At 40.4% G+C, this 25365-nt stretch overlaps 1 protein-coding gene and 1 long non-coding RNA gene across 11 annotated transcripts in view; both read left to right on the top strand.

Moving 5' to 3' along the window:
- Positions 1-16118, top strand: part of LOC125763095 (microtubule-associated protein Jupiter) — a 109795-nt gene extending 93677 nt beyond the window's left edge. For 7 of the 10 annotated variants that reach the window (XM_049425917.1, XM_049425911.1, XM_049425912.1 and 4 more), the window contains 7 exons: positions 9190-9326; positions 10107-10142; positions 11710-12000; positions 12769-12786; positions 14232-14540; positions 14869-14985; positions 15544-16118. In XM_049425917.1, coding sequence (XP_049281874.1) covers positions 9190-9326; positions 10107-10142; positions 11710-12000; positions 12769-12786; positions 14232-14540; positions 14869-14985; positions 15544-15689 — 1054 coding nt within the window. In that variant the 3' untranslated portion in view covers positions 15690-16118. Of the gene's footprint in view, positions 1-8775; positions 9102-9189; positions 9327-10106; positions 10143-11709; positions 12001-12768; positions 12787-14231; positions 14541-14868; positions 14986-15543 lie in introns of those variants that run through there. The other 3 variants (XM_049425919.1, XM_049425918.1, XM_049425920.1) reach the window with 3 other exon arrangements.
- Positions 16119-20997: 4879 nt separating this feature from the next.
- The window catches only part of LOC125763147 (uncharacterized), a 31553-nt gene continuing 27185 nt past the window's right edge, over positions 20998-25365 (top strand). The window contains exons 1-2 of the long non-coding RNA XR_007418302.1: positions 20998-21476; positions 22906-24523. This is a non-coding gene — a long non-coding RNA (uncharacterized LOC125763147). The remainder of the gene's footprint in view (positions 21477-22905; positions 24524-25365) is intronic.

The following is a 25365-nucleotide window of genomic DNA, read 5'->3' as shown; positions in this document are numbered from 1 at the left end:
ATATTAAAAAATAAATTCATTAAATTTAATAAAATTTAAATTTTAAATTAAATTATGAAAAAAACATTATTTTCATCTTAGTTTTTAGTGTTTCAATATTAAAAAAGCAAGAAAAGAACTCTCCATATAGCTATGGTACGCGCTGTACATTTTATTTCTTCCCTCGTACAGTTAGTTGTCACCGAGAAAAAAGGCAAATCTGAACTCAATAAATTATATGTACGGGAGGAAGTTGTTGGAAAATTATTTTATCGATACTACCAATAAAACTGGGTGGCCCATACAGAACGTGGGGGCCACTTCCGTACCGCCCCGATAGAATAAAACATCATTCCAAATGAGGGTTCATAACGCAACACGCCCTGGTCGTAGTTTGAGCTTGAGCAGCTACATTGCTCGCTGCTCGAAACTAATGCCATGTTGTTCTTTTTGTTCAGTTTTTGGGGACAGAATTGTTTCTCTCCCAACCGTGGGGTTTTTTGGAGGGAGATTATAATACTGTCCCCATTCGTGCTTGCACTGGTAAATTATCTTTTCGGTCTAATCATGCACGCACACGGAAATGTACCATCCGGATTGGGGATCTGCATATAAAACAAACGTCGATCGATTACCCATTCGACCATTCAACCAGCGAAATGTTCAAAATAATGACCGTTTCGGTTGAATGATTTGCTTTTATTTCTGATCTTTTTTGAAACAGTGTGCCAAAAAAAAGCACAAAGGCGATAGGAAAAAAGGCTTCCGTTGACATTGACTGTATTTGAAAAGATTAGCAGCAAAAGGTGACCTTTTTTAATGTTTTTTTTTATTGTAAGGGAAAGCAATCAGGTAGTATAAAAATTATTCCAACTGCAATTCACTTCACTTTGCCCGGTGCATCAATACCGTTACACCTTTGCCGGTGTAACGTGTGTCTCGCTTTCAGCAAATGGAGCCTAATTTCCATTTATCTCCACGGCACGGGCGATAAATTTTACGGCGTCCAGTTGATCGCCGACCGCTTGTAAATCGAACGATCGAAATAGATCGTGCAAAGGAAGAAATGAAATTGAATCTTTACCATTGAAAGAGACGAACACCAACAAAAAAATGAACTGTCAACCAACTAATGTGGGTCCCGCTCCTCGTGTATCCCGTGTTGGTCCGTGAGCGCGCGCGCACAAAATGTTCGAGAAACACACAAATCAAGATGTCGTGTTTTCCCGCCAAGCACACTGGGACATATATAATGTGCGTAAGACATTTTCCGGACGAGGACGTTGTTCGTGATTCGTCCTCGATTAAGAGACGAAGCAGGCATTGAAGATGGAGGGAAGATTAATCGAACTCTCCCCACGTGCCTCCGCCATTTGCAGTAGTATAAAGGGAGTAAAAAAAGATCCCCCCTGTACACGAACCAGAACGGAAGGGAGCATAGTTGTTGGACGGACAATTTATGACATAGGGAGATACAATTTCAAACCCATTATTACTAATGATCCAAATTGTAGTTCCCCCCTTTCCCTTCCCCACCCTTTTCCTTTCCATTAGCCATCTATTCCTGTTGCGTGCCGTCACGGCAATGCCCGGTGGAATTTCCCGAATGCAGCTAAATCGGATTGGATCGCGCGAGTGCATCGATTTGCATCTTTACTCGGCAGCCATTTGCCGAAGTATCGAAAACATTGGCTAAAGCGATGAGAAATTGCGGTAGTGTATTTTGCAAAGATGTTGCCATTTAACCGAACCGAACCCATTAGCAACAGTGATCTCACCCCCTTAATCCATCCCTTCGTGGCGGGAGGGCAGATGTTTGTTTGTTCCCAGGCGCGAAAGGTCTCCATTTCACCTGCTCCCTTTCATGGGCAAAAGGTTGATTTGTTTTGCCCAAGCATCATCTTATTTCCTTTCACGATGAAAATTTTGCCCTTTCCCGCGTTCATCCATTAGCCGATTCTTGAGATTCGTGTGAAAGTAAAGCTTCTAGTGCGCGCGATCGTAGCCCTTTTTTATGGGAAAAAAGCAGCATCATGCTCACCTGCTGAGGAAGATGATACGTCCCGTGGCAGTGAGTTCCTTCCGTATTGCTGTTTGAAGCATCTTAGAAGAGGAATAGATGTATCCGTTGTGTGATAATGAACTGCATTGATTTTGCGTAACAAAAGCACAAATTACCGTTCAATTTGTTTTGCAAACGCATGGAGTGGGATTAGCTTTAATTCCGCAAACTCACCACAACCCGCACGCGCGTCGAAGCAAACAACGGAAACACCGTTTTTCCTTCCCTCCCCTTTGGCAGAGAAGCTGCGGGAAAACAAATGCTATTAAAATATTTATTTCGATCCCGCTAGTGTAAGAGGCATGCAGAGCTTTTTTTCTTTTTTGTACTTTTTATTCGATATTAAGCTGAAAGATTTTCCGGTGCATTTCCATTTGCTTGCTTCAGGGCCGGTGGTGGAAAGCAAACGGTGTTGTTTTAATTGGCAATAATCATAATCACCCTTACCACCTCCCCATGCATGAAGATGCACCGTTTCATCATAGGCGCGCATACAAATATATTCACATGTGTGTCTGGTGAGGAGGAAAAGCGGGATAGCATAAATATAAAGTGCAGCAGCTTCAATTGTGTGGGCAAGAAATTCCAAGCTCTCTCACATCTCCACGGCCGCCAGGGGTGGGTGATAATTTTCGTGCAAATTAACAGTTAGCTAGCGGCCGACGGTGTGGATTCTTCGCCATTCCATTGCGATGTAATTGCATTGTTTGTTTACGTGGGTGTGCGGTAGAAATCAGCTGATCTATGAACTGGAACAATAGCTTGGTTTGGTTTACCAATGTTATTAATTAATTTTAATGATTTCACGTATGTTTAACCAGTTCGTTTTTTTAGACATAGAATTCTTTGTAAATCAATCGCACAAAAACATAACTCATTACGTAGCATGTACTCAATTGATACTCTCTATTTCTTTTGCTATAGTTTGGTTTCAACCGGTGCACAATGGTCCAATTCAAGATAATGGACGTCCAATGCTTAATCCAATTTTTTTTATGTAATTAAAGATTTTTGTTTTTCCATGCATGAAGTGTTAACATTCCATAATCATAACACTCTTCTACGATATTGTCCTAAATATAATATAATAATAAATTAGATATCCAGATGGCGCCTTTGCATCAAAGAAATTAGTTTCTTTTCGGGTTTGGACTTTGTTCAAGATAGTTGAAGAGATTTTTATCATGGAATATAATAAGGTATATGAAAATTTCATCCAAATGTCCTCCTCCGGGACCGATCGTGCGATCAATGAGTGGCTGACAATTTTCCCGCGTCTAGAGCTTTTCTCGCTCGATCGCTCTATGTAGCTTTTGAGTTGGGAAACGAAACGGTTGAATAATAATAATGAAAAAAAAAACCCCCAACCATAACAACACGATCGATGAAGAAAACGATGACAGCAGGGGCGGCAGCTTAGCCGAAGCGTCTGATGAAGATGATGATGCAAACGGGGATCGTAATGGTGTATTTTATTAACACTTTTCTTGCATCACCATTCATGCAGTCGCGGTACATTTTCCATTATTTTATCGTCAAGAACGCTCAGTAAAAACGATGCACGCTATGTACGTTTTTTCCAATTCCACTCCGACCCCTTACACGAACGGAATTGGTAACGGGGGTTCACCATTCTCAAGCCTTCAAGACCTCTACCGTGGCCAGGGTGAAGCAGTTCAAGAAGCAAGTATTGTTGTCGATTGTGCAAAGAGTGTGCGAGGGTGCTGCTGCTGTTCTTTTGTCTGTCGGGGTATGTTCGACCCGGTAGAAAATGCATAGAACCGTAGCGGTTTTCCACTGCCTTCCGTCTCTAATTCCATGGCATTAGAGATGGTTGCTTTCCGCCGGGGCCACGCCAAATGCTCTCCAGGTATTTGACGAGCTGCTGCTGCGAGAGCAGACAATCGATGTAAAATCGGCTTCCCAACGTCAGCATTCCGATACTGTGAAGAAACAAAGAACGCCTTCACCACCCCCCGGGGGCTCACACCCGGGGATGCACGCGCCGCCCAAAGAATGGAAAATGAAATATTCTTCCTTTAAATGGATCATCTTCATATCTAAACCGATTTCCGACACCGCGATGAGCTCCACCATTCCATGCTGCAGCGAACGAAGTGAAATGGTGGAACTAAATTTAATTTATTTTCTTCCCACACAACACATTCGTGTGCTGTGTTGTTGGTGGGCCTTTGCAGCAAAAAGTACTGCTATAAAAGGGTATATGTTTTATTGTGTGCAGCAAGAGGGATTCCATCAAATGAGCAGAAGCAACATTACATCGCTACCGGATTGGCATCATCCCGCACATGTTGGGTTTGGGGCAACGATCGACGAAGCCACCATTTGGTCGTGTCTCTTTGTAAATATTCTTCAACGATCGTGTTTATGTTCGAATTAATTGTTTTATGTTTCGCGAAAGGTACTGAGAAGTGTTTATATCTAGCTTTAGCAGCTTGCAGTTGCATTTTTGTGCTTATTTACTTCTGTGGTCGAACATTGTTTTGTTTAGGACGGGGTCGACTTTGCAAATGGTTTTTGTGAAAACCTCAAACCCGGGGGGGAGGGGGGTTGGTGAAGCCATGCTGAGGGTGGATTATATATTTCGAGTCGGCATACGTCTTGGGTGATCTATAGTCAGTAAGGCAGTAAGCTGGAAAAAACGTTGTACAACAGCATCGGGTATCGTCATGAGCTTTACTGACACGTGTAGCGAACAAATGGTCATTTTAGCTACATTTTGACACAAGATCATTGTTGCAATAGCTTCAAACGAAGATCTTTGGAGATCAAATTTATCCGAAAGACAGAAAAAAATCGAACCAATAACTGAAACTTTTTATCAAACGGCTTTAATTTTCATCAGACTTATCTTTGAGGAAAATGTGAAAATCTTGTTCAATTACTGATTTTGAAATGTTAATAATTTAATAATCATTTCAATGAATAAGAACTGCTCAAGCAACTGCATTCTTCAATTATACCCTAAAATGAAATCGAAGAATCTCGTTCCTAGTGGACGGAGTCAATAAAGTCTTTCAAGCAGAAATCCTTTCCGTTTCCCGTTTCTTTTTTTTAGTATATAATTTAAGCATAGTTTACAGCTCGTTGCAATCATTAATTGAACATGTGCTAGAAGCTACTGACTACCATCAATTTCTCGTGTTCGTTGTAGCGCACTGACGTGTCTTCAAGTAACGTTTAACTGCTGTAAATGAATGTATACACTTGCCTTTCGAAAAGTTTGTTGCCCACTTTCCACCCCTTTGCTAGAGCCCTTCTTCCATCCTGATCCTGTTCAGCGCTCTGGAATTTTAACAGGGTTTGTCTACAAATTTGGTGCCCATTTGCGATGGCCATTTATGATGCATCGGGCGCGCAATGCACCACCGCATTGATGATGAGGTAAAAGGTGCCAACTGGCGTTAGATTCTAAATTGGTACATCGGATTGATCGGATTTGGGTTTTCCGCTTCCGAAGGTGCTAACGAGTGTCAGCGAGCGAACGAGAGACACGAATCCCGTGTCGTCGTCCCCAACCGGGGGACGCTGGGTTTGATCGATGCAACAACGGTCAATCGGGGGTGCATCGTAATTTATGTAAATTTCATGAATGTTTTCACTCCGCGGGTGCACCTTTTACTGTCTGCGACACCTTACGACCCGGGGTCGGGAATGCAACAAAAAAAAAGACGCGATCACTGCTGTTAGATGCAGTGTTTCTTACCATTCATTTTATATGTTTATCAGATGAAAACCTGCCAGAAGACTGTGCGTGTTTTGTTCACTGTTCGCGGGACACTGTGCCTAGTGGCAGACCAGTTGACGACGTCGTTGAGCATCCCTCCGGATGACGGTTCCCAGCGGGAAACACCAGTATGTTGTGCATCCACTTGTGAAAGTGTCAGTTTTGCTGGGGCTAGACGAAGGAGCATAAATTCCTCACCATCGGGTGCGCTCATCGAGTTTCCGGAAGGAGCAGCTGAAAAGGGACGACCACAACACGGGCTTGGAAGGAAAAATGTATATACTCAAACCGCCCAAAGTCAAGTGTTGCGGCCCAACGAATCGGTTAGGGTGTTTGGGATTATCGTTCTTATTTAGCGCCCCAGCGACGCTTCAGATGCATATGCGCTTTCCAATTTGTTGTTGTCGTCGTTTCGACGTCTCAATCGTCGCGGGTCCCACACACGCATGCCGCAGATTGATTTCAAGTTGGTCGTTATGCTCAAATCGTTATGCTTTATGGTTCGGTTTGGGTTTTTTTTTGGGATATGGGTGTCTGTGGAGGTGGTTTATGGCATTTTGAGGAATTTAAATCTCGTTAGTATAATCTGGAAAGGCCGATATGAAATGGGCACTTGAGCGCTTTGCTGAAGATGGTCCGCTAGCGAAGCTGAGGGCATGGTTTTAATAAAACGAACCTCTTCATATTGGAATGCCCAGTGAAGCCTTGGGTGGGTTAATATTTTTAATTGGAATTTGTCAGCGAACGAAAGATCTTATCGGTGACAGGAGACAAATGGCTCGTAGAAAATATCCGACACATTCTTAAAAGCTGTCAATTGCATAACTTTAGGCGCTTACATTAGAAGCGCTCGAAGGGAAGAATGTTGTTTAACAAACAATAAATTAGTTGATGAATTATTTGACATAAAAAAGATCTTCAGATCCGTGCTATGTCGTAACGAAATTGGAAAGCAACAAACACCCCGGTTCCCATCGAAGCAATTTAGTGTAGCAGCCCCATAACCCCGGTGCTTCCGGTGCTTGTTTGCGGACCAGTTTGTTAGAGCGAAAAATTTCACACACCCGTTCGATCCTATTTGTGACAGATATTTCATACCTTCCTTCCCTGTTTTGTTATGCGACGAAGCAGCGTGAAAAGGAAGCGATCGCGAGTCACTTTCAATCCATCTGATCAGCGCCGTGAGAATGTTCCCATCGATCGTAAAATTCCGAAACCCCAATCAGGCTTCCCCAAAAATTGGGATCCCAGAAACCGTTTTCTCTGGGACGTGGTCCAGCGGTGAGCCAGCAAATTTTCAATTTTCTCCACTCGGAAGGCGTGGATAGGTGGGTTAGATTGTGAACGGATTTTGCGATCAACGATCGGATCGATTAAGTTTTTTTTGGGGTCCGATTTTGTAGCGTTGAAAAATTGATGAATGTTCCAATGATCGACGTTCTCTCAACGCCTAGCCCTTTATCGCGCCATGTTGGGTAATTTCTCTCACTTTTGCCTCTTCCCGGGGCATAATGGGGACGCTGCTTCGACCGTCGCTGGTGTCATCTCGAGCTAAAAAAAAAGATCCCCAATAAAACCTCATTTCTCACGTCGATTAAACATACAAACGTTCACGAAATGAGGTTATGTGAGCGGGAGCACAATTCTAATCTTGGTCAAAGCGTTCCTGCGTACCTCGCCGCAACTTCTCGTACCTTTCGGATACATCAACACCCACGATAACCACCCGCAACGAACGTGTCTAGGGCACGTTTGGGCAAGTAGTGGCCAGGTTTCTTCATACGCTTATCAACACAAAACCGACCCACAAATGACTGTTCAAGGTCGTCGCAGTCCTTAGCACTCATTAACCCAGACACCGAAGCCGACATTTCGGTGCGCTTGCGGAAACCTCGGCCTGAAAACGGTGACAAATGGGCCACAAGCAGAAGAAGAAAATGGTGCCCACAATATTTCGGCACAAAACTGTGCGTGACTCAACTATTGTAATTTTATTACGACTGAAGGTGCCCGCTGTTCTGTTCTGCACGTACATGCCGGGGCTGACCGGTATGGATGAAGCAAAACAAAAACCAGGAGAAAACCGAAACTCCCAAGCACGGGACACCCAACGACTTTCGAAAGGGTGAGACATAATTGTTCAACGAACCGACGACGGTTTGACCCCGGCCAACATCTGATTTTCTGAGCCTTGATTTCCTGCCTCACACACACACACGCCCGTTAACATAATCATTTGCCCCAGAACTCAACTCGTTCGGGTTTTTACTTTGTCGGCACCCATTCGCAACACGTGTGCCTGGGCAGGTTTCTTCCACTGGTAATTTGAATCACCAAAAAGGGAAATCGTTGGCAGTGGAGGTACTCGAGAACTCCAAAAGTAAATACTTGACCCAAAAATCATCTTTTCATTACCCGCAATCGGTTCACCTTTTACTGTGTGTGTGTATGTTGGACGATGGGTTGCGAGATGTCCTGCGTTACCTCTGGTACGTGTTAGCATGGCAATCGTGTTTTGCCGGCTGTCTCCTTCTACCATTCGGAACCGGTGGTCTTCGTCCCGCGATCCTTCCGTTTCGTTATGTTTGCGCATAAAAACCAACCCTCCTCAACAGCGTACCCGTGTGCCGAGACGCTTCCTTTTTGGTCCGTCGGTCTGCCATCGCCAATTAGCAACTCCCGGTTCACCTCGCTACCCTCGGAAAGTTTTATACCCCTCAGGGCACCTACCTCTGGCTGGTTGTGAGGAGGGACCCTCTCTTTATGCGAACGAAACAGCATAAACACACACATAGCATAGTGGCGTTGTTCTTGGTGGTATGAGTGTGTTAGAGCTTGAGCATTGAAAAGAGGGACCCTTTTCAGCATTATAAAGCAGTCAGAATGAAACAGCAGCTGTAAAGTGACGAAACCCTCACACATACTAGAAGAAAAAAACATCACCATCGTTTAGTGGAGGTCTCTCTGTGCGAGCATAGCAGGCCGTTCGCATATCCTTTCCGTTGCCTCGCAGCCATAACGGAGAATCTAGTCAGCCTGGTCAGTCAACTGAGCAGCGTATTTCGAAACAGTGCACAAAAATCACTAGCTCTAGGATTAGTTGAGGTTATTTAGTGGCGAAGATTCTGCAATTTAGCGAACTACAGTGTGAAGGTGTACCGTGGCTTACGACAACTGTGATAGAATTGTGGGAAAGATAACGCTTTATTTTGAAGTGAAATATATCGACGCACCAATTGAAGTTTCTACGGTTACAGGACGCCCCTTGCTGTGCCACCTTTATTGATTAGTAGCAATCGCTTACCGTTGTCCGTATGTTTCCCAAGGAATTTTGGGCAATCTTTTGAAAATTGAAGTGAACTGGTAAACTAATAACATTCTTTTCCTTCCATTTTGACAGAGTTCTGAAACCACCAGGCGGTGGCAGCAGCGATCTATTCGGTGCGGATCAACTTGGACCCAATACGCCACGCACCATGAGCAAGAACCGGATGCAGTCGAACATTTTTGCGGCCCCATCGGATGCCCACAAAAATGGTAAGCTTTGAACCACTTTCCAGTTTTCACCCATCCATTTTTTTTTTACATTTCCGAACCGATCAAGCAACGTTCAAGTTGTTATGAAACCCCGGATCAAATGACTCTGGCTTATTATGTTTGCCAACGGTATTTGTGAGTGTATGCGTGTGTGTGTGTTTGCACAGCAAGAGGGTCACATTATGTTGTGGCGTGTGTGAACATGTTCGAGACACCGAATGTAAAAGCACTTTAAAACGAAAATGAACATGTTCTTTTCGACCGAGGATCATTACCACATCAAGTCTCCTCGCATGTCGTCAGAGTGTCCCCGAGAAGATTATAAACATTTGTAAATGCATCTTCCGGAAGCGTATGTGTGCGTGTATGTTAGGAGTGCATTTTTTGTTTCATATTGTTGAATGTTTTGTTTGTTTGCAGTGTGTACAGTTGTGTTGGTGCAAAACACTCTTGAACCCGGGTACAAACGGACGCAGAGTGATCCTGTAGGGGGTATTTCCCACATTCTCTCTGCCTGTGTACCAGCTGTGTTTATTTGATGCAGAAGCGCATACACCACCAACCAAAAAAAAAATATGGCACAAAACTGCAATGAAACCATAAAGTTTTATTTGTCTTATCCCACACTGTCCTAATGGAAGGAAGTTATATTTGCATAGCAGCTAAAAAACAACCTTTTTTTTTTCTTTTTTGGTTACCATTTCATTATCAACTTTTCTCATGCTGTTTAAATTTCTAATGTAATATCTTTTATTCTGAATATATTTTTCACTGGTGCAGTCTTTCGGCAAGGAGCTCATCGATACTATTTTCTTGGTACATTTTAATGGAAAATTTTAAACATTCTTCTCTGATTCCCTTTCTTGTTCCATTGTACTGTTTGTGAACGTTCATTTACTTGTTTATTCGATTTGTTTCCTCTCCTTTTTTTGCTATATTTAATCCAACAAAATTAAGAAAAAATGTGGACTTTCCTTAAATTGCTTGTAATGCTAATTATACTTGTACTTGTTGTTGTGTATGTTAATGTATGGTCCGTTATTTGAATTCTTTTTTTTATTATAAATTCGATTTCATAGTTAACAGTTCCCTTGTTAATCAGTTTCTATTCGCACCTATTGTTCGTAAGCTTAGCCTTTATAAAAAAAATAAAATCAAAATTATCCCTCATCATTCCCGATTACGTTATGCTCCCATGTTTAGGGCTATTGGGGCATTTTCATACCATTTCGATTACTTTAGCATCCGACAAGTAAAATCGTGTTGTTGGTACCCCCCATTTTCTCATGATCATCACTGTCGTAGCGATTGTTTCATGACCAAAAAACCAAAAGTAAAATCGCTCCGATCCACTCTATAATCAAGTGTCGTATTGTGTTAGTCTTATTTTAAATCATCCAAATTACCAGCAAGATACATTCCATTCACATCTTTCCCGAGCTGTTGTTTTGTTTTACCTTTTTTGTCTGCATGACCATTTTCTTCCTGCCTTTGCCGTGACCGTTTTTTCCAACCTTCACCCTCAAGAAGCGGTGGGTTTTGCGTATAGAAAAAAAAGAAAAGCAAAAGGTGACAATCGGTCCGTTTTCAAGGAGGACAATGAGAAAATGGAATGGTGTTGTTGTCACCTTGTTTTTCTTTTTTTTTTTTGGAGCTACAGGTAAAGCAATTTTCTTCCGCGCGTCCCCAATTCGCTAGTTTTCCCTTTTCTTTCCGTCTGTAAACGCAAAGTGTCAGTTTAGTTGGCGCTTGTAATCACATTACCGTAGAGAGCATTATCTTATTATTCTGTCCTGCCCTTAAAACGTGTGTATGGAAGATACCTTGTTCGATTGTCGCGTAGGGGTTCTTCCAGTGCGACATCCCATAATTTGCTAGTGCTGTAACTTGATCGCAATTCTGTTGAATGTAGTGTTTGTGGAAGCGTTAATCGGTGGATGTACGGACCCTTTCGAAATGTGTATGTCCTTGTTCTTGCGTTAAGTAGCGTTAAGGGCCACCAAAGTTGTTAACAGTTAACGTCAACGCTAAACTCATCCGTATTTGCAGACTGATAGTTGTTTGATTGTAGCCCTAGAATTCATTCCAATTTATTGCTCCAGGAGTTCCAAGAGCGTTTTGTGCGAAATTATGGCTAGATGTGTTGAGATACGTCTGGCAGGTAGAAAGATAGCTACATCCATGCTTGAGTGCCTCATCACACACCCAAACGCCATAGTTTCGCTTTGGTACACGGTCGCTCGCTCAACATCTTCATCAATGTTTGACGCATGAAGAGGTAACCCTCCCCATGTCCCAGAAGCAGCAGTTGATCGTGTATCGTTGTGGAGTTTTTCATCTTGATAAGCGACCAGCACTAATCACAGCATTGTTTTCGCCGTAGGTTCGGAAACTCCACGCCGTACCGGTGCTGGGCAAGATTCGCACAATCGTCTGTTCGGCGAATTGAACCGTCCGTTCACACCGGCCAAGAATCACATGAAGAGCAACCTGCCGATCGGTAACCCGGCCGGTGGTGATCATACCGATGGTGGCAAGCCGCACCAGAACGGCAAATCGAACGGAGTTGCCCACCAGAACGGTAACGGCACGGCCAATGGACATCACACCAATGGACACAGCAATGGCAATGGACACATCTCGTCGGCTTCCTCGGATAATGGTTCCAGCCACAGTAAGTATATAGTGGGAATCAGGGTTCTACTACTCACTCTACCTTGCGAAGGACCTGTTGATGCGTTTTTTTATGTTGGAGTGTGCACTTGTTTGTTCGTTTGTTTTTGTTTTGTGTGGCAAAAGTTGTGTGTGTGTGACGCTTTTCTGAAGGTTGTTGCAATTATTGAGGTTCTTGGGGACAACACTGGACACAAGGGTATGAACCAGATTTTGCACCCATTCAGAGGCAAGTATGTACAAAACCTATATGACGCTTTGGCACATGAACTTCACGCTCGATTGGAAGGTTACCGTGGCGAATCGGTGAGCGATTTACGACCTCTTTACGGTTGCCTGTACAGGAACTCTTCCTTCCATGACCCAATATTGGATGGATCACCTCGCACCCCAGTTATTGGATAGGGTGCGCGCATCGAATCCGTCTGGTTCCGCCGTGGCGATGACAATTGCACGCAAATATGTTCGATCATGTGCATCGGTTCCGGATCGCTGACAGATCCGCTACTGTTTGCAGTATTCGATCGTCACCTTCGATTAAGCTTCCCGTGGTATAAACCCCCACGGGTAGCACCTTAGTATTGAAAACCTTGACGACGTTCCAAATCAAATGGCGCCGTTTTTATTTACCTGTACATCATCAATTCCTTTGTCTTTTCCTGAGTTGCCCACGGGACATTGACTACGATTATTGTTTGTTTGGGTGTTTTAACGCTGACTTATGGTTAATTCCAAATTCTGTGTTTTCTCAATTTGCTCTTTTACGCAGTTTTCCTGAGGAGATTAAGTAAGTTTGTGTACGGGTGGTAATTACGGTGTTACCTTTACCCTACTCACCTATCAACAATTTGCTTCCCCATTTAGTAGAGTGCTTGAAAGGTGGAAAACCCAAATGTCACCACCCTAGCGCGGGTCACATCATCATTATCATTAGTTCACAAAATTACATACATAAAACATGTCGAACCCCGTTTCTTGTTTGATTTAGTGTTTATTTTATTCATTCAAATTTTTTAAAATTTTTATGAGAAGAGTTTCATGTTTTTAAAGCTTAAATGAAAGTAATATTTATGCTTTTATATTTCTCGAGCGTTTTTTTGTAAATATTTGCTTTTTCATCGCGCTCTGTCGGGCTATGGCACGGCTACATTCCGGTTCCATTAATTTGCCCACCCGATACATTCTCAAACCGCCCCGTAGCGACGATGTGACGAGTAAAACATAAACAAAATTAGCTTCATTTTCCGCTCAGGTGCACCCTTTGTAGACCGGGCGGCAACCAAACCAACAAGTAAAAAAAAACCCAAGCCAATCTTAAGACAGTTACCCCCTTTAATCAACGTTCACCTTCATTCCAATTCGTGACTATCTTTAGACCTAGGTAAAAGAATTCTTAAACCACCAGGTTTTTGTTTTCATGGGAGTAATAGTTCAAGCATACAAACGACGAGAGTATCCCGTGCCGAGGCCCAGTTGATGGCTTTATACTGGCAATTAGTTCTTGATCTAGATTATAACCTTCTGGGTACATGTTCCGAGACCAACAAATGGGTTTTGTTACAAGAAATATTCTTCCGCGTCGATGACTTTGTGTAACATTGAAGTGCATTAGGTACATTCGTCGGTGTCGTCTTCCTGTCACAATTCGCAACTCATTGTACATTAATTTCGTGCCATTACTTCTCATTCAACCTTGGCTGTTTTTTGTTGTTGTAAAGTGTGGCATTACGTTGTAAGATCAAGCACATTATCAACGAACGGGGAGCACCTGATATGTTTAGTAGAAGTTGCGAAGGTGTTTAACTAGAGAGCGTTATCAAAGTTCGCAATTTGGCTGCAAAGTTCATCTGCTGCACGTGAAAAGTAGTATTGTAGCTGTTTTAGTAAACGAAAAAAAACCAACTGTATTCTCTGATGGAACCGAATATTTCTGTTTTATCTCTTTCCTAATGGCTTCTCTTAACCTGCCCGATCTGGAATGCGCTTGCCTGTGTGTGTTGTGTGTTTGTATGCATATCTGTATGTTATCTACTCGTAATTTTGATACACCGTACACCTCTACTGAATGGCTATCGTCGATCACGTCATCCCGTTCCGTGTAATGCGTTCATGTGCTCGGTCTGTTCTGTCTATACGCAACTCTTAAACTCTGCTTCAAACTCCTCACTACTAAAACTACGCCTTATCCGTCCTGCGACACACTTACCACTGACGCAACGACATGTGAACAAGGTAATGAAGATGACGCATCACCGGATTCAGCTTACTCGTCCACACGATCACAACATACGCAGCAGCAGCAACAAAACGTCCAATCGATGGCGGGCCCTGGTGGCATATGGGCTCCGTTTGATTCGGCAGCCGGCATGATGCCACCGCTCTCACCCAGACGCCAGCTGCAGTTCTATCCGAGTGGCGAAACGCTGAATCCGACCTATGCATCGAACATTAATCTCTGCATCAGTGACGACATCATCATCAGTGTGACCGAACACGACGATGCGGTTGTACCGTACGGACTAAACAGCAACAATGGCAAAGGTAGCCACAGCGATCTAGCGGTTAACAGAGGACGATCTTTTAATCCCTTAACATCCCTTACCCTAGCTTCAAGTGTCAATAGAGATGGCATGCGAATGATAACGCGATATAATAGCTTATACTAAAATATTACCCAACAATTGGACCAATGTTTCACTTCTTCCGTTTCCTTTATTTACGATGTGACTTGTGACTGTCGATTTACTGTTGCTTTTGTTTTGGCTCTGTTTTTTTTTTGTTTAAAGTTTCTCTTTGCTGCTTGCAAACTAACCCTTGTTTCATTTTTCAACTCCAACCTTCAATGCTTTTCCTCACCAACTATCATTAGCATCGCCAAGGTCACCACGCTCGCCACGGTTTGCGCAACGGAACCCAGTTACCGGCAACGGAGTCGAAGATTACGCCGACAAACCACGGAAGCTTAGCTCGAGACGTGGAGCAGGAGGTAAATCGTGCCCGCAAACCCGGATCCTTATCCAGTAGCTACTCCTCCTATCGCCCTAGAAAAACCAAACTTTCCTGCCATTAAAATGTTCCAACCTAATACCTAATTCCTTCTCTAATTTGAAATTGCACCCATGTGGTGTGCTGCTGCTATAAGGCGTGTGCGTGTGTGCGTATTTCGAACACCGGGTGTTTGTCGCACTTGCTATCCTAAAATGTAAAATTTATTTGCACTTTCGCAAAAAAGGTGACTAAACCTCATCCTCTCATTTTTCTAACACTAACAACAAAAAAAACGGCTGTAATAAAATGGATTTCACGGTTTTTAATTGCTTTACGCACAAACAGTTTGTATGCAAAGATTTGTTTGCATTTTGTTCTCTGACCAATACATTGTACCGTTTCCAGCCAATATTTAAATATATTTTAAAGAAATAGACCTTGTAACCAAAGGCTCCAATCCACACGGGAAAAATGAAGCCCGTGATATGTTTTTTCCTTGCGTTTTTTTTACATCTTACTAATTGATTTTTTTCTTCCACAACTCTTCTCACCGTAGACGGCAACCCGGTAACTGGTGAAGGATACAGCAAATCGAACGGTGCAGCTGAAATCAACACAACGGTGCCATCGCTGAACGGAGGTGGCCATGTTATCAATAAGAATCGCATTCCGCCCGGTGGATTCTCGTCCGGTCTGTGGTAAAGGGAGACCACTCTGCAGCTTGTTGTGTCGTCGCAGAACAGCAGTGGACCGGCAACAACACATCCAATCGCAATCCGTTCAGTAACAAATCAAAGAAACTCCGATCACACCGATACGTCCTCGCTGCTCTGTGGTGGCACATTAACACACCATCCGTAAGGTGCGGGGAAAGATTTTCACACAGCAAATCCATCCGATAATCAGAGCAGTAACAAAAAGAAGCAACCAACAGATGAGCAAAGTCACGGGGAATATAGCATGATGTGATCAATGAAAACGAACGCGCACTGTACGATCGCGGTACAGATATCGGATGGGATAACCCAACTTGTCGCGTAACCGACAACGTTTGTCGTAGGAAACAAAAATGGTAATAGAATCTTGTTCGGTCTAAAAAAATAAAGTAAGCGTAATTGAGATGATGGTATACATTTTCCGTGTGAAAATGATGTTGCAATTATTTAGCGTTACCTCAAAAAGTAAAGCAACACTCATCCTCCTACCCTCCTCCCAAAAATACACGTACAAGTCTTTCGAGCGACGTTCCAAAATGGAAACAATTTGTAATATCGAAAAAGTGAGCAAAAGCGAAAACGAATGGAACGAAATTTGGAATAGAAACATACTAAAAAAAACAACCTCCCTACCCCCAATAACGAAGTAAAAAACAAATGTGTAAAGGAGAGTTTTGTTTTGATCTGCTCTAGCGTTGTAGAGATAACCAAACATACGAGATTTCCAGATTGAGTGCGCGAAGAAATACAGTTGAGCTGCGAGACAAAAAGATGCGCAAAGTGGGAAGAAAGAAGAAACAGCTAATATGGGCACTATATACATGCAGTAATAAAATTCTTTGTATTAATGAAATACTATAATAATCACTCGAACGACGCGCGTTGATGTTTGCGATAAAAGCGTGAAGGAGAAATTTTTGAATTGATCGATTAGGGGCCTCCCAGAAGCAAGGCGCAGATATCAAAATAAGGGATGTGGGTTAGAGACGAACGTAAAGAAAAGAACGGAAAACACACCTACATACGTGCAGAAACATAAAATCCATATTTATCAAAGCAATGTGAGTTTATAAAATAGTATAACTGTGAAATGTAACAAAATACACACAGAAACTCACACATACACACACACACTCACTGTGTATTTAGGAGAATAATAGTATCAAGCGTATGAAGAAGGTAAATCAAATTCAATATTAAAAGAAATATTGCAATAAGCCGTGCGCGGGAGTTAAAAGCAAGAGAGAAACATTTTGCTAGTTGTGTAAAAAAAAACAAACAAACTGCTGCTGCTGGTATATCGATTCCATAGGGCAACGTTTTGTAGGGAAAAATTGTTCTCGGTTCCAAATTTTTGTAGATTTAAAACCAAACACGCGAAACCTTTAAAACCTCTCCTATTGGCCTTATACTGAAATTGTTTCATTTCCATCGTTCGGTGGTAATTTTTCCAACTTAAGAAAGATCAGGTTTAAGGATGATCAATCGAGTGTCTCGAACGGATCGATCCCCACCGCCCCTCCCTTCCCAAAAAAGCTCCTCCAAAAAAACACCTGCCTGGAGCAGAAGAACCGAGTAATGTTTAGCGCTTCCTAGTGTCTCTCACGCTTCGGAATGTCCACTGGCCGAAACCAACTGCCCCGTTTGCATTGTTGGTGGTGATGAATTTCATTCGAACTTTGAGCCGTGCTTGCTATTATAATTTTTATAAAATTATCAGCTCTATTGCAAAACGAAAAGCGAATGGAATAAGAATAGACGAGACGAGGACGAATGCTGCTGCTGTTTGTGGAGTTTGTGTGGCAAAAAGGAAGAAAGCAAAGCAAAATCTTGCGTTTATTTTTTGTTTGTTTTGTTTTGTGTAATAACTGTTGTGTCTTTCCATTCTTTCTACTTCGTACAATTTAACTTCCTTCCTTATATTAGCGTGCGTGTGTGTGTTGTTGTGTATGTATGCATGCACACATTGATGGCTAACTTTCTAACGTTTCTATTGCATTTATGCAGTGCAAGCAAAATGGGTGGGTAGTGTTTCATTGAATACTACTGACCGCGAACCATTTGAATGGAAGGACGAAAGGCGGCCTATATAAGGCGAATCATATTTAATTTTGTTTGTGCCTATACCAATCAACCCCATAAACACACATACACACAAACGCATGAATACACACCATATAAGCAAACATGTATCTCCTAAAAAAACATAACGGAATGATTTTTTTTCTCTTTTGTAATAATACATTTTAATTTAATAAAAAAAAACCTTGCGAGGTTTTGGTTTAATTTTCCAACGTCCGAAACATCAGGCCGTGGGTAGAGTAACCGAAGTTTTAGTACTCTTTACAGATCATTTGTATTCAAATGATGAAACTGGCCACTTTCCAAAAATTTTGTCGCAGAAAAAGGCCACTTTTATCATTCAAAACAACAAGAGAGCATCCTACAAAAGCGGTAACATCGACAACCGTTCGTCTGTTTAGTTCTTGATACACTGGTCTCTTTTCCACATGTTATCATTGATACTAATTCGAGATCCTTTACAATCAACCAAATGGATGGAGAGAGATGAGAGATTATTTCCCCTTCATCGCACACTCTCATACTATCGATCACTAATCCTAGATCATCTTCAGACAGAAGCGAGTGCTACCTCCTCCAATGGATGCTCTCTTGGTGTTGAAGAATCGATTTTAGTCGTTTTTAGCAAAACAACAAGAGAACCGGCCTTAACTACCGTTCGTCTTAATTTGTGTAGCATTTTCACCGGGGTGGAAAGTGACAGCTGGATGACAAACCTGAAGGGGAACTGTATTTGACAAATTGAATGTTATTGTGCTGTAAAAGAGCCGGCGTCGTAAATCTTCCTGTTTTACTGCAATTTTAAGCATTTAATTACTAGATTTCCGAACTATTTGCAATGAAAGCCGTTATACAACGTGTCACCTCAGCGAAAATTATTGATATGCATCTTTTTCAGAGCTTCATTCTTCTCCATACGTAACGAAAATATACGTCTTTGCAGTTGGTGACGAAACGGTAAGCTCGATTGGCCGTGGACTGTGCGTGCTGGTAGGCATTTCCTCCGATGACAATGCGAACGATGTGTAGTGGATGTGGGTATGCAATAGAAGCGTTACTTTTCTTCCCGTGCACGGCGGAGTAATGTGTTCCCTACGTTCCGCTTACTTGTAGGGCATGAAAGTTGCTCAATCTACGGCTGTGCGATGAGCCAACTACCGGGAAACGGTGGACAGCATCCGTCGCAGATCAGCGCCTGGAAGTACCGTGCGTTAGTTGGTTTACACTGTAACATTGGTTGAAGGAAAACAGATCGGACTTTAGCCGAACCAACCAGGTACAGGAGGCACAGCAACAGTACGGATCGTTGCTAAAGCAGTTGCGTGAACAGTACATTTCGGAACGCATACAGGGCGGTCGGTTTGGAGCAATGATGCAGATACACAGTCAACATGATGGACTGGAATCGCCCGAACAGAATGAACATGAGCGCCAAAAGCTAAAGCGAACGATGGAGCTTAAAGCGTCGTAATTGGCTGAGAAAATCGACGGCAAACTAATGGGGCAACGTTGAAGAAACCGTGAAGAATCTTACTGATTTAGAATGAACATCAAGATGCTCTTAGATTAAAGAATAATATTGCTTTAATTTGTTTGAAATAAATTATTTGCTGGTAGACGTAGTTCATCCTTACCGCGCAATGAAACATGCTGCTGTCACTTTGTAGCCCGGTGAAAATGCAACACAAATTAAATGAATAAATTTGAAATTTTAAATGAAAGATTTCGCTGATATATTTATTGAAAGAATTCCTTCCTCTTCTGTTGGATGATCTCCTGCTATTTCAAATGCTAAAACCGATTGTTTTCTGCGACAAAATCCTGCTTCGAATGCAGCCAGTTTTATCATCCGAAACAACAAGAGTGCATCCTAGCCGAGAGATAACATTAACAGCCGTTCGGCTGCTTATAGCGGTCTCTTTTCCACATGTTACCATTCGTACTAATTCCAGATCCTTCACAATCAATCAAATGGATGGAGAGAGGTGAGAGTTTTTTTCCCCTGCATCGCACACTAACGTACTAGCGATCACCAATCCTAGATCATCTTCAGGCACAAGGTCTCGAGAGTGCTACCTGCTCCGTTGGATGTTCTCTTGGTGTTGAAAAATCGATTTTGTAAGTTTTTATCGCTCGATAACGGTACACAGAGTAAATAAAAAATCGCATTGTCGTAATCTTGGGGCCTCGGCTATCCATATGAATCTTTAGAAAACATTTGTACAGGGTTGTAAAAGGTTGTTTTTTTATTTAAAGCATTATTTGAGTGAAAAGAAACTTATTTCAGCCAATTCGCAATAAAATAAATCAATTTTTAAAATTTTGCATAATTACTCAAAAACGCAAAGGCCTTAGGAAATATTCAAATTTTAATATTTTTTTATTTTTTTTTATAATTTTGTATTCTTTTTTTGTTTAAAACATTATTTGAGTGAAAAGTGAAACTAAATTAATTTAATTTTTTTTGCAAAATTTCCCAAAAAAATCGTAAGGGGTAAGCCTTATGAAATTTTCGAGTTGAAAATTTTTTAAATTTTTTTTTCTGATTTTTTATTCTTTTTTTAATTTAAAGCATTATTTGAGTGAAAAGAAACTTATTGCAACAAATTCCCATTAAAATATATCACATTTAAAAATTTTGCTACATTGCTCAAAAATGAGGAAAATTTAACATTTTTTCAAACAGGGTATGGAACTTGGTTCCTCGAATAACTTCTGGCACAGACATCTGAGGGCATGGCCGTCCAAGAAGAAAATGTAGCCATTGATGCCATCTATCGACCACAGGTTAAAGATTGGAGATCCGTTGGATACCGACCGAGTTATAGGCAAAAGTTGGTGCAAAAATGAGGAAAATTTAACATTTTCTCAAACAGGGTAAGGAACTTGGTTCCTCGAATATCTTCTGGCACAGACATCTGAGGGCATGGCCGTCCAAGAAGAAAATGTAGCCATTGATGCCATCTATCGACCACAGGTTAAAGATTGGAGATCCGTTAGATACCGACCGAGTTATAGCCAAAAGTTGGAGCAAAAATGAGCCTGAATAAATTTTCATTTTTTTGAATTTTTTGATTTTTTCATTATTTTTCACTCTTTTTTTTATTTGAAACATTATTTGAGTGAAAAGTAACTCATTACAACCAAATGGCATCAAAATAAAACAATTTAAATTTTTTTGCAAAATTTTCCAAAAAAATCGTAAGAGGTAAGCCTTATGAAATTTTCGAGTTGAAAATTTTTTAAAATTTTTTTTCTGATTTTTTATTCTTTTTTTAATTTAAAGGATTATTTGAGTGAAAAGAAACTTATTGCAACAAATTCGCATTAAAATATATCACATTTAAAAATTTTGCTACATTGCTCAAAAATGAGGAAAATTTAACATTTTTTCAAACAGGGTATGGAACTTGGTTCTTCGAATAACTTCTGGCACAGACATCTGAGGGCATGGCCGTCCAAGATGAAAATGTAGCCATTGATGCCATCTATCGACCACAGGTTAAAGATTGGAGATCCGTTGGATACCGACCGAGTTATAGGCAAAAGTTGGTGCAAAAATGAGGAAAATTTTACATTTTTTCAAACAGGGTATGGAACTTGGTTCCTCGAATAACTTCTGGCACAGACATCTGAGGGCATGGCCGTCCAAGAAGAAAATGTAGCCCTTGGTGCCATCTATCGACCACAGGTTAAAGATTGGAGATCCGTTGGATACCGACCGAGTTATAGGCAAAAGTTGGTGCAAAAATGAGCCCTAATAAATTTTCATTTTTTTGAATTTTTTGATTTTTTCATTATTTTTCACTCTTTTTTTTTATTTGAAACATTATTTGAGTGAAAAGTAACTCATTGCAACCAATTGGCATCAAAATAAAACAATTTAAATTTTTTTGCAAAATTTCCCAAAAAAATTGTAAGGGGTAAGCCTTATGAAATTTTCGAGTAGAAAATTTTTTAAAATTTTTTTTCTGATTTTTTATTCTTTTTTTAATTTAAAGGATTATTTGAGTGAAAAGAAACTTATTGCAACAAATTCGCATTAAAATATATCACATTTAAAAATTTTGCTACATTGCTCAAAAATGAGGAAAATTTAACATTTTTTCAAACAGGGTATGGAACTTGGTTCCTCGAATAACTTCTGGCACAGACATCTGAGGGCATGGCCGTCCAAGAAGAAAATGTAGCCATTGATGCCATCTATCGACCACAGGTTAAAGATTGGAGATCTGTTGGATACCGACCGAGTTATAGGCAAAAGTTGGTGCAAAAATGAGGAAAATTTTACATTTTTTCAAACAGGGTATGGAACTTGGTTCCTCGAATAACTTCTGGCACAGACATCTGAGGGCATGGCCATCCAAGAAGAAAATGTAGCCATTGATGCCATCTATCGACCACAGGCTAAAGATTGGCGATGCGTTGGATACCGACCGAGTTATAGGCAAAAGTTGGTGCAAAAATGAGGAAAATTTAACATTTTCTCAAACAGGGTAAGGAACTTGGTTCCTCGAATAACTTCTGGCACAGACATCTGAGGGCATGGCCGTCCAAGAAGAAAATGTAGCCATTGATGCCATCTATCGACCACAGGTTAAAGATTGGAGATCCGTTAGATACCGACCGAGTTATAGGCAAAAGTTGGAGCAAAAATGAGCCTTAATAAATTTTCATTTTTTTGAATTTTTTGATTTTTTCATTATTTTTCACTCTTTTTTTTATTTGAAACATTATTTGAGTGAAAAGTAACTCATTGCAACCAATTGGCATCAAAATAAAACAGTTTAAATTTTTTTGCAAAATTTCCCAAAAAAATCGTAAGGGGTAAGCCTTATGAAATTTTCGAGTAGAAAATTTTTTAAAATTTTTTTTCTGATTTTTTATTCTTTTTTTAATTTAAAGCATTATTTGAGTGAAAAGAAACTTATTGCAACAAATTCCCATTAAAATATATCACATTTAAAAATTTTGCTACATTGCTCAAAAATGAGGAAAATTTAACATTTTTTCAAACAGGGTATGGAACTTGGTTCCTCGAATAACTTCTGGCACAGACATCTGAGGGCATGGCCGTCCAAGAAGAAAATGTAGCCATTGATGCCATCTATCGACCACAGGTTAAAGATTGGAGATCTGTTGGATACCGACCGAGTTATAGGCAAAAGTTGGTGCAAAAATGAGGAAAATTTTACATTTTTTCAAACAGGGTATGGAACTTGGTTCCTCGAATAACTTCTGGCACAGACATCTGAGGGCATGGCCATCCAAGAAGAAAATGTAGCCATTGATGCCATCTATCGACCACAGGCTAAAGATTGGCGATGCGTTGGATACCGACCGAGTTATAGGCAAAAGTTGGTGCAAAAATGAGGAAAATTTAACATTTTCTCAAACAGGGTAAGGAACTTGGTTTCTCGAATAACTTCTAGCACAGACATCTGAGGGCATGGCCGTCCAAGAAGAAAATGTAGCCATTGATGCCATCTATCGACCACAGGTTAAAGATTGGAGATCCGTTAGATACCGACCGAGTTATAGGCAAAAGTTGGAGCAAAAATGAGCCTTAATAAATTTTCATTTTTTTGAATTTTTTGATTTTTTCATTATTTTTCACTTTTTTTTTTATTTGAAACATTATTTGAGTGAAAAGTAACTCATTACAACCAATTGGCATCAAAATAAAACAATTTAAATTTTTTTGCAAAATTTTCCAAAAAAATCGTAAGGGGTAAGCCTTATGAAATTTTCGAGTTGAAAATTTTTTAAAATTTTTTTTCTGATTTTTTATTCTTTTTTTAATTTAAAGGATTATTTGAGTGAAAAGAAACTTATTGCAACAAATTCGCATTAAAATATATCACATTTAAAAATTTTGCTACATTGCTCAAAAATGAGGAAAATTTAACATTTTTTCAAACAGGGTATGGAACTTGGTTCTTCGAATAACTTCTGGCACAGACATCTGAGGGCATGGCCGTCCAAGAAGAAAATGTAGCCATTGATGCCATCTATCGACCACAGGTTAAAGATTGGAGATCCGTTGGATACCGACCGAGTTATAGGCAAAAGTTGGTGCAAAAATGAGGAAAATTTTACATTTTTTCAAACAGGGTATGGAACTTGGTTCCTCGAATAACTTCTGGCACAGACATCTGAGGGCATGGCCGTCCAAGAAGAAAATGTAGCCCTTGGTGCCATCTATCGACCACAGGTTAAAGATTGGAGATCCGTTGGATACCGACCGAGTTATAGGCAAAAGTTGGTGCAAAAATGAGCCCTAATAAATTTTCATTTTTTTGAATTTTTTGATTTTTTCATTATTTTTCACTCTTTTTTTTATTTGAAACATTATTTGAGTGAAAAGTAACTCATTGCAACCAATTGGCATCAAAATAAAGCAATTTAAATTTTTTTGCAAAATTTCCCAAAAAAATTGTAAGGGGTAAGCCTTATGAAATTTTCGAGTTGAAAATTTTTTAAATTTTTTTTTCTGATTTTTTATTCTTTTTTTAATTTAAAGCATTATTTGAGTGAAAAGAAACTTATTGCAACAAATTCCCATTAAAATATATCACATTTAAAAATTTTGCTACATTGCTCAAAAATGAGGAAAATTTAACATTTTTTCAAACAGGGTATGGAACTTGGTTCCTCGAATAACTTCTGGCACAGACATCTGAGGGCATGGCCGTCCAAGAAGAAAATGTAGCCATTGATGCCATCTATCGACCACAGGTTAAAGATTGGAGATCCGTTGGATACCGACCGAGTTATAGGCAAAAGTTGGTGCAAAAATGAGGAAAATTTTACATTTTTTCAAACAGGGTATGGAACTTGGTTCCTCGAATAACTTCTGGCACAGACATCTGAGGGCATGGCCGTCCAAGAAGAAAATGTAGCCCTTGGTGCCATCTATCGACCACAGGTTAAAGATTGGAGATCCGTTGGATACCGACCGAGTTATAGGCAAAAGTTGGTGCAAAAATGAGCCTGAATACATTTTCATTTTTTTAAATTTTTTGATTTTTTCATTATTTTTCACTCTTTTTTTTATTTGAAACATTATTTGAGTGAAAAGTAACTCATTACAACCAAATGGCATCAAAATAAAACAATTTAAATTTTTTTGCAAAATTTCCCAAAAAAATCGTAAGGGGTAAGCCTTATGAAATTTTCGAGTAGAAAATTTTTTAAAAATTTTTTTCTGATTTTTTATTCTTTTTTTAATTTAAAGCATTATTTGAGTGAAAAGAAACTTATTGCAACAAATTCCCATTAAAATATATCACATTTAAAAATTTTGCTACATTGCTCAAAAATGAGGAAAATTTTACATTTTTTCAAATAGGGTATGGAACTTGGTTCCTCGAATAACTTCTGGCACAGACATCTGAGGGCATGGCCGTCCAAGAAGAAAATGTAGCCCTTGGTGCCATCTATCGACCACAGGTTAAAGATTGGAGATCCGTTGGATACCGACCGAGTTATAGGCAAAAGTTGGTGCAAAAATGAGCCTTAATAAATTTTCAATTTTTTTGAATTTTTTGATTTTTTCATTATTTTTCACTTTTTTTTTA

Source organism: Anopheles funestus, chromosome 2RL, assembly GCF_943734845.2.
Source record: "Anopheles funestus chromosome 2RL, idAnoFuneDA-416_04, whole genome shotgun sequence".
NCBI lineage: Eukaryota > Metazoa > Arthropoda > Insecta > Diptera > Culicidae > Anopheles > Anopheles funestus.
This window is presented reverse-complemented; position numbering and strand designations above follow the sequence as displayed.